This window comes from Meleagris gallopavo, unplaced genomic scaffold (assembly GCF_000146605.3).
Source record: "Meleagris gallopavo isolate NT-WF06-2002-E0010 breed Aviagen turkey brand Nicholas breeding stock unplaced genomic scaffold, Turkey_5.1 ChrUn_random_7180001957527, whole genome shotgun sequence".
NCBI classification, from domain to species: Eukaryota; Metazoa; Chordata; class Aves; order Galliformes; family Phasianidae; genus Meleagris; species Meleagris gallopavo.
In genome coordinates, this window is record NW_011217682.1 from 6649 (window position 1) to 15128 (window position 8480).

The 8480-nt window shown below is 63.3% G+C and overlaps 2 protein-coding genes across 2 annotated transcripts in view; both read left to right on the plus strand.

Annotated features, from left to right (window-relative positions):
- Nucleotides 1-3828, plus strand: part of CCT3 (chaperonin containing TCP1 subunit 3) — an 8817-nt gene extending 4989 nt beyond the window's left edge. The window contains exons 2-9 of the mRNA XM_010728379.2: nt 576-762; nt 1018-1167; nt 1331-1463; nt 1563-1644; nt 1724-1904; nt 2054-2299; nt 3045-3176; nt 3473-3828. Coding sequence (XP_010726681.1) covers nt 576-762; nt 1018-1167; nt 1331-1463; nt 1563-1644; nt 1724-1904; nt 2054-2299; nt 3045-3176; nt 3473-3577 — 1216 coding nt within the window. The 3' untranslated portion in view covers nt 3578-3828. The remainder of the gene's footprint in view (nt 1-575; nt 763-1017; nt 1168-1330; nt 1464-1562; nt 1645-1723; nt 1905-2053; nt 2300-3044; nt 3177-3472) is intronic.
- Nucleotides 3829-4188: 360 nt separating this feature from the next.
- The window catches only part of GLMP (glycosylated lysosomal membrane protein), a 5753-nt gene continuing 1461 nt past the window's right edge, over nt 4189-8480 (plus strand). The window contains exons 1-5 of the mRNA XM_010728380.3: nt 4189-4291; nt 4994-5253; nt 6520-6702; nt 6788-7006; nt 8395-8477. Of these exons, the coding sequence (XP_010726682.2) occupies nt 4210-4291; nt 4994-5253; nt 6520-6702; nt 6788-7006; nt 8395-8477 (827 nt within the window). The 5' untranslated portion in view covers nt 4189-4209. The remainder of the gene's footprint in view (nt 4292-4993; nt 5254-6519; nt 6703-6787; nt 7007-8394; nt 8478-8480) is intronic.

Sequence of the window (8480 nt, forward strand, 5' to 3'; positions counted from 1 at the left end):
GAGGCTGTTCTGGGAATCCTGGGCCCACCGTGCTGCCATCCGTCAGCATTAAGCACAGCAGGCGGTTCATCCGTCGTGTCTTCTCGATTGCTCTCCGTTCTGCCCAGTTTTTCCGCTGCTTTTGCAAAGGCTGAGACACGAAGTCGTAGAGGGGCTAAATGTAATCAAAGTCCGGGAGTTTATTAAGCAGCTCCTTTAGAAGGGGTCTTTTTTCCCCTCTGCCCTGCACTGCTGCCATCGTACCGGCGTACCTCTGTGCTGCGGTCCTTGGGGATGTGCCCCACGTATTTGGTGCACAGCTGGCTCTCGGGATCCTGCTCTTGGTCTGGCTTTCACCGTGGGGGGCGGCACTGAGTTGCCCAGAGAGCCCGGGTTGGGCTGGGTGACCTTTCCAGGTCCCTCCCAACCCCTGACATCCGCGCTTCTGTGGAGGTGGTGAGGAGGGCTGTGGGTTCTGTGTGGCTCGGAGGGGTTCACGTTGGCGAAACGCAGAGCTGGGGGGTGGCACACAATTACAGCTCGGTTACGGCGTGGAGCGATGCTCGGGTCGCTGCTCAGCCCTCCCCGTCCCACAGCACCCCGGTGGATGTGAACAACAGAGAGATGATGCTGAAGATCATCAAGAGCGCCATAAACACCAAAGCCATCAACCGCTGGTCCGAGCTGGCCTGCAGCATCGCCCTGGATGCCGTCAGGACGGTGGAGTTGGAGGAGAACGGCCGAAAGGAGATCGATATCAAGAAATACGCCAAAGTGGAGAAGGTGCGTCCTGAGCTGCCGCCCGTGTGTGCGGGGTGGGCGATGCTGGGATGCTGCGGGGAGAACTCAGTGGGTTCTGCTGCTCGGCGTCCTCTGCAGCTTTTTGTTCCATCCTCTTCGGTGCTGTCGTGCCACGAACTCATATTATGGGATGTATGTGCTGAGTCGGCAGGGAGCGTCGCTTTGGGAGCGCTGTTGGGGAAGCAGGTGGATCTCTTCACATCTCCCTTCTCTTCACATCTCCCTTCTGTCTGTCAGATCCCCGGTGGTTTCAGCGAGGATTCGTGCGTGCTGCGTGGCATCATGGTGAACAAGGACGTGACGCACCCCAGGATGCGCCGCCTCATCAAGAACCCACGCATCGTGCTGCTGGATTGCTCGCTGGAGTACAAGAAAGGGGAGAGCCAGGTGAGCGGGATGGCGGGGCTGAGCCAGCCGTCAGCCTCTTGCCGTTAATTGCACGGCTCTCGTTAGCAGAAAGTTGCAGCCTTACCAGTGCTCCCCCGGGATGGGGGCGGGGGAATCGTGAGCTGGGTGCTGGGCTGTGAGCCATGCTTCTCGTCCCGTGCAGACCGACATTGAGATAACCCGGGAGGAGGACTTTGCGCGCATCCTGCAGATGGAGGAGGAGTACATCCAGCAGATCTGCGAGGACCTGCTGAGGGTGAAGCCAGACCTGGTCATCACCGAGAAGGGCATTTCGGGTAACGGCGCCACACCCCCTTTAGTGGCACCCGCCGCTCTGCCGGCGCGGGGTCCTGAGGGCGCTGCCCACCCCTAAGCTGCCCACAAACCGCTTTCAGACCTGGCCCAGCACTACCTGATGAGAGCCAACATCAGCGCCGTCCGCAGGGTGAGGAAGACGGACAACAACCGCATCGCCAGGTGAGCGCCGTCCCGCCGCGGGCGCACGTTGGGGCGGTCCTCACCCGATGACGTCCCCTCCGTCCCCCTCCGTGCGCAGGGCCTGCGGGGCACGCATCGTCAGCCGCACCGACGAGCTGCGGGAGGAGGACGTGGGCACCGGCGCCGGGCTGTTCGAGGTGAAAAAGATTGGAGATGAGTACTTTGCCTTCATCACCGACTGCAAGGACCCCAAAGCGTGCACCATCGTCCTGCGTGGGGCCAGCAAGGAGATCCTGGCCGTGAGTTCTGCTCTCCCTCCCTGGCGTCAGTCATTGCTGGTGTTGTGAGTGGTGGTAGTTCCCATCCGTGCACTGCCTGCAGCCCAGCCCGGCCGGTGTCCCCCAGCAGCACTCTGCATTCAGCACTGATGTTCTTCCCCCCGCTGCAGGAGGTGGAGCGCAACCTGCAGGACGCCATGCAGGTGTGCCGCAACGTGTTGGTGGACCCCCAGCTGGTGCCAGGGGGAGGGGCTGCAGAGATGGCCGTGTCCCACGCGCTGACAGAGAAGTCCAAAGGCATGACGGGCGTGGAGCAGTGGCCCTACAGAGCGGTGGCGCAGGCGCTGGAGGTCATCCCACGCACGCTCATCCAGAACTGCGGTGCCAGCACCATCCGCGTGCTCACCTCGCTGCGGGTAAGGCACCTGGCTCCTGTGGGGCAGCTCCTCCCATCCTAGGGCTCCTCTGGTCTGCTTCTCCTGCCCCACGGCTCCTGTGGGGGCAGCTCCTTTCTCCTGCCCCCCAGCTCCCATGGAGGCCGATCCTTCCTCCCCCTAGCTCCTGTAGGGCAGCTCCTCCCACCCCCCCAGCTCCCAGGGGTCAGCTCCTCTCTCCCCCCAGCTCCCAGGGGGTCGCTTCTCCTGCCCCCAGGTTCCTATGGGGCTGCTCCTTCCTCCCTCTGGTTCCGTGGGGCAGCTCCTCAGGCTGAGCCTGCAGCTCTTCGGCACTTGCAGCATTCTCTCTTGCGTGGTTGCAGTGCTGCAGGGGTTGGGAGGGACCACTGGAGACCCCCTTTTCCCCCCCTGCTTAAAGCAGGTTCCCTTCATCACCAGAGGTGCCCCGGTGGGTTGGGGTCTGTCCAGCAGAGCCCTCCCACCGCTATGGGCTCGACTGAGATGGAGCTCCCAGGTTCCGGTTTGGTGGAGGGACCCATAGAATCGTAGAACGGACCCAAAGATCACCGTTCCAACCCCTCTGCCTGCTGCAGCTGTCGGAATTGCGGTTGTACCGCAGTGTGAATGTGGAATTCAGTGCTCCGTTTCAATAACGAACCCCTGGGGGTGGGCAGGGCTCAAACCTTCCTCTGTGCTGGGTCAGTGCTGAGGTTGGAGAGGCGAGCGCTCACGTTTCCCTCGTGCAACCTCCCTGTCCTCCCTGCAGGCCAAGCACACCCAGGAGGGCAGCCAGACGTGGGGGGTGAACGGGGAGAGCGGAGCCCTGGCTGACATGAAGGAGTTGGGGGTCTGGGAGCCCCTGGCCGTCAAACTGCAGACCTACAAAACGGCCGTGGAGGTGAGGAGGGTGGGCGGGCGTCTGCTGTGTCTCCCGGAGCAGGGAACGTCAGTGCTGGGTGCGTGGATGAGCACTGGGAGGGCAGCACAGCGCAGCTCGGCTCTGCCGTGCCTTCAATTTCAGCCCAGCGTGAGCGTTTGCTCCCTGGGGTTGGGTCGCTGCTGGGGCTGCCGTCCTTTCCTGGCAGTTGGGTGGAAATGTTGATGCTGCAGCTGCTGCTCTGCGAGGTGAGGGCTGCCCGTGTGTGCTTCCATCCCTCGCTTTTTGCTCTGACCGGGCTGTGGGCTTTCCTGCAGACCGCCGTCCTCCTGCTCCGCATCGATGACATCGTCTCGGGACACAAAAAGAAAGGCGAGGAGCACAGCAAGGCGCCAGCACCCACTGAGGCAGCCCAGGAGTAGTGGGGCCGTGCTCCGTAGGGCTGTGTGCCATGGGGCCACACCTGGAGCTGCCGTTTCCCCGTCCCGAGTTGGAGCAAAGGCCCTGAAGTTAATTGCCCGAATTGGGGGGTGGGATGGGAACGTGGTGACGGGGACAGGGCGCAGTGCCTGTGTACTGGGGGGAGGTGTTGGTGTTTAATTTAAGTCTGTAATTCCTTGCAGTTTGCCTTAACAATAAAAGGCATCGCATCTTGGGGGGCTTCATTGTGAAACAGCTGTGGGTTCTCCCGTGCCCGTCTGCTCCCCTCCCTCAGTCTTTCCCATCTCTCCCCGTTTGACGTGTCCTCGTGTCCCCTCCCTGCTCTCCGTCTCCCCCACCCCCCCTCTCCCCAGCCCCACATCTACTCCCCATTACCCCGTTTTCTGAGCTGCCTTTCTGCCGCCTTTGGCTCCCCGTACTTAAATTGTTTTAGGGATTTTTAGCCCCGTTTTTCAGCAAGGCTCTGCGCTGGGCGGGTGAACGGTGCTGACCCGGGCGGAGGTGTCCTCTACTTCCCAACCTCGGGAGGGGAGCGGCTCCTTTAAGAGCGTCTTCTTTCGGGAGGCGCGGCGCCTTTAAGGGAGGGGGGAAGGAGGGGAGATGCGGTCACGTGATGTGCTGCACCGGAAGGAAAATGGCGGCGCCGGCGCTGGGCGCGCTGCTGCTGCTGGGGGCAGCGGCGGTCGGCGGACGGGAGTACGGGGGGGGGGGGCAGCGGTCCGTCCTTCCGTCGGTTCGTCCGTTCGTCCGTCCTTCCCCCGCGGGGAGCGCTGAGCTGGGGGGCGGTGACGTTCGAGTCCCTTCGTCCTTCCCGACCCCGCGAATCGCGGGACCCGTCCGTCCGTCCGTCTGTCCCCGCCCCGGTCCGTCTGTCCGTCTCTACCTCTGTCCGTCCTTGCCTCGCTCTGTTCCTACCTCAGTCCTTCCATCCGCGCCTTCATGCATCCCTGCCTGCCTCCCTCCCTTCCTGTGTCCAGCCCTGCCGCTGTCCTTGCCTTGCTTCGTCTCTACTTCTGTCTGTCTGTCCATCCCTACCTCGGTCCATCTGTTCTTGCCTCCATCCATCTCTCCCTCTGTCCGTCTGTCCCTACATCTGTCCTTCCCTGCCTCCATCCATCCCTCCCTCTGTCCGTCTGTCCCTACATCTGTCCTTCCCTGCCTCCATCCATCCCTCCCTCTGTCTGTCTGTCCCTACATCTGTCCTTCCCTGCCTCCATCCATCCCTCTCGGTACATCCATCCCTGCTGCAGTCTGTCTGTCCCTCCCTTGGTCCATCCATCCCCCCCTCGGTCTGTTTGTCCCTACATCTGTCCATCCCTACCTCTCTCCATCTGCCTTGGCCTGTCCATCCCTGCCCCGTCTGTCCGTCCGTCCCTACCTCCGTCCATCCACCCCGCAGGTGTCAATGCAGTACAACCCCGGCTGGAACGGTTCCTCAGTCAACGTTCTCCACGTGCGGTCGGTGGGGCGCGGCGACTCGCTGCACTACGTGTGGAGCAGCATCGGGGCCCCCGCGGTGCTGCTGGTGGCCACACGCAGCCCCAGCAGCGCTCTGTCCATCGACTGGAGCCGCCTGCTGTCCCCTGCGCCCGCCGGCGCCGTGTGGATCGAGCCGCCCGGCAGCGTGGTGTACGCGGCTGCTGTCGTCTTCACCAAGGTACGGGTGGGAGGAGCGGAGCCCCAGGTCTGTGGGGTGGTGGTGGTCCCCCCCTCCCCGCTCCTGAATGAGCCCCGCGGCCCCAGCGCCAAGCGGAGCTGCGCGGTGATGTGGGGTTGGGTGAGGAGGAGTCCCTGCTCTCAGATGCCTCAGCTGGAGCGCAGCGTTCAGAGGTGGAGTTCTCAGTGCAGGGGAGACTGTTGGAGGGCCGCAGAAAGGAGGGCTGGGATGGAATCCCCCCCAGTTACTGCAGGTGGGGAGCTGAGGTTGTGCTGCCCGGAGAGGAGAGAGCTCCAGAGAGCTGAGAGCTGCCTGTGGGATGGAAGGGTGGGAGAGGGATGGGCTCTGCAGCAGGGCGAGGGGCAGAGGGGGGAGGTGGCGAAAAGAAGGAGGTTTTGGCTGTGTGGAGGGAAGAGCTCCTTCCAGCACAGCGGGGAGGCCGTGGCACAGGCTGCAGGGGTGCTTACAGAGGCTGCAGTGCTCCATCCCAGCAGAGCTGAAGTTGGGGATGGGGCTGTGAGCACTGGGGGGGCTGTGGGTGTCCCTGCTCACTGCTGGGGGGAGCAGACAGCCTCCGGGGGTCCCTCCCAACAGTGATTCCCAGAGACGTGGCGTGAAGAGATGACATCCGGAGCACCTCCTGTGCTGTAAACCAGGGGAGGTTTGGCAGGGGTGAGAGGGGGTTCTACATGTGGGGAGGAACAATTGCGTGCACCGGTACAGGTGGGGCTGAGCTGCTGCAGGGGGGCTCTGCAGAGGAGGTCCTGGGGGTCCCGGTTGACCAGGGGCCAGCAGTGTGCTCTGCTGGTCAGGGACAGCGGTGTCCTGGTTCACCAACAGTTGGCCAGCATTTGACTGCAGGTTGCCCACGGCCCAGCAGTGTGGCACCAGCTCTGGTGGCCCCGAAGGCCAGTAGTGTCCTGGTTGACCGACAGATGACCGCGAGCCAGCAGTGTGCCTCAGTGGTCCGGAAGGCTGACGGTTCCCTGGGCACTGCCTGCAGCGGGGCCGGCAGGGCTGGGAGGAGCTGCTCCGCGCTGCTCTGCCCTGAGGAGGGCACAGCTGGGGCACTGGGCAGACTGGGAGCTGCTGGGATGGTGCGGAGCTGACCGGGCTTTGAGCACAGCCCGGTGGGAACAGGCTGAGAACCCCGGCGCCGTTCGCCTGGGGAGCGCCGGCCGAGGGGGATCCGAGCGGAGCCGATGGTATCAGAAGAGCGGGGGTCCATGCGGTGTTTCCCAGCCCCCTCCCTTTCCTTCCGCCCAGCTGTTTGAGTACAGCAAGGCCGACGCCTCGGAGGAGGTTTTCTACCCCACGTACGACCTGTCGGACTTCTCCTGGGACAGCATCAACCGCACCGTGAACCACACCGCGCTGACGGCCGAACTTCGGGGCGTCCCCACCTCCGACCCCAGCGGCAGCTTCTCCAACGGCAGCCTGGCGTTCCGGGTACGGCGGCGGGGCGGGAACAGCCGCGGTCCTTCAGAGACGGGCCGTCGCTCCCCGCCGTCCCTCTGACCCACGTCCCCCGCAGGTGACGGCTTATGAAAGCGGCGGGCGCGACGGGGCTCTGCCCGGCCTCCTGCACACGGCCAACAGCTCCAAAGTGGAGTTTGTCCTGGCCGGGGCGGCCCCGCGGGGCAACGGCTCGCGCTTCGTGCTGGAGGTGGCCGCGGTGGAGGGGAGAGGGGCGGCATCCAGGCTGCGCTCGACGCGCTCCATCGACGACGAATACACCCCCACCATCTTCGAGGTGAGCGGGGTGGGCGCCGTCCCCTTGGCGGCAGGGGGGCACACGGGCGGGGTGCGGCGTCCCCAGCCGCGGCTCATGGGATCATAGAATCACAAGGTTGGAAACGACCCGTAAGACCGTCGGTCCAACCGTCCTCCCATCATCTCTGCTACCACGAGCTGACCCGCGTCTCGCAGCTCCTCATCCAGGCGCCTCTTGAACGCTGCCAGGGACGGCGACTCCGCCACCTCCCTGTGCGGCCATTGAGCACTGAGAGAAAAGTTCTTCCTCACGTCCAACCTAAACCTCCTCTGGTACAACTTGTGGCCATTTCCCTGGTCCTGTTCGTTGCCTGTGAGAAGAGGCCAAACCCCTCCTCACCACAGCCTCCCTTCGGGAAGTTGTGCAGTGCAGTCAGGTCTTCCCTGAGCCTCTTCTCCAGTCTGAACAACCCCAGCTCCCCCAGCCGCTCCTCTTAAGGTTTGTGCTCCAGACCCTCAACGTCTCTCCTGTAGTGAGGGGCCCAAAACCGAACGCAGCACTCGAGGTGCGGCCTCACCAGAGCTGAGTGCAGGGATGACCACCTCCCCGCTCTGCTGGCTGCACCATTTCTAACGCAGGCCAGGCTGCCGTTGGCCCTCTTGGCCACCCGGGCACACTGCTGGCTCGTGTTCAGCCGAGCACCAACCAGCACCCCCAGGTCCCTTCCTCTTCACACTCATCCAGCCACTCGTCCCCAAGCCTGCAGCGCTGCTTGGGGTTGTTGTGGCCAAAGTGCAGGACTTGGCCTTGTTGAACCTCAGCCCAGCCATCCAGCTTACCTGGATCCCTCTGAAGGGCCTCCCTACCCTCAGGCAGATCCACACCACCTCCAACTTGGTGTCCAACTTACTGAGGATGCACTCAATGCCCTCATCCAGGTCATCAATCAAGATATTAAACAAGATGGGCCCAGTACCCCTAGGGGACACCACTCGCGACAGGTCGCCAGCCAAATTAGCTCCATTAAGCACTACGTGTTGGGCACGGCCCTCTAGCAGTTCCTTACCCAAAGCAGGGTGGACCTGTCCAGGCCACGGCAGCCAGTTTCCCCAGGAGAATCTGGGGGAGACCGCGCCAAAGCTTTGCTGAAGTCCAGGTAGAGACATAACAGCCCTCAGCTACAGTCTGGTCACCAGTCGGAGGAGGAGATGGGGGTCAGGCACGACCTGCCCTCCATGAACCCGTGCTGGCTGGGCCTGATCCCCTGCACGCCATACACGTGCCGTGTGAACACTGCACGCCATACACGTGCCGTGTGAACATCGCACGCCATACACGTGCCGTGTGAACATCGCACATCAACACGTGCCGTGTGAACATCGCACATCAACACGTGCCGTGTGAACATCGCAGTTCCCCTTCCCCAGACGCTCTCGCTGGTAGCGGAGTCGCGGAACGACAGCTCTGCTCTCAGCTTCCTGCAATGGAAGGCGACGGCGTACGGCTCGCAGCA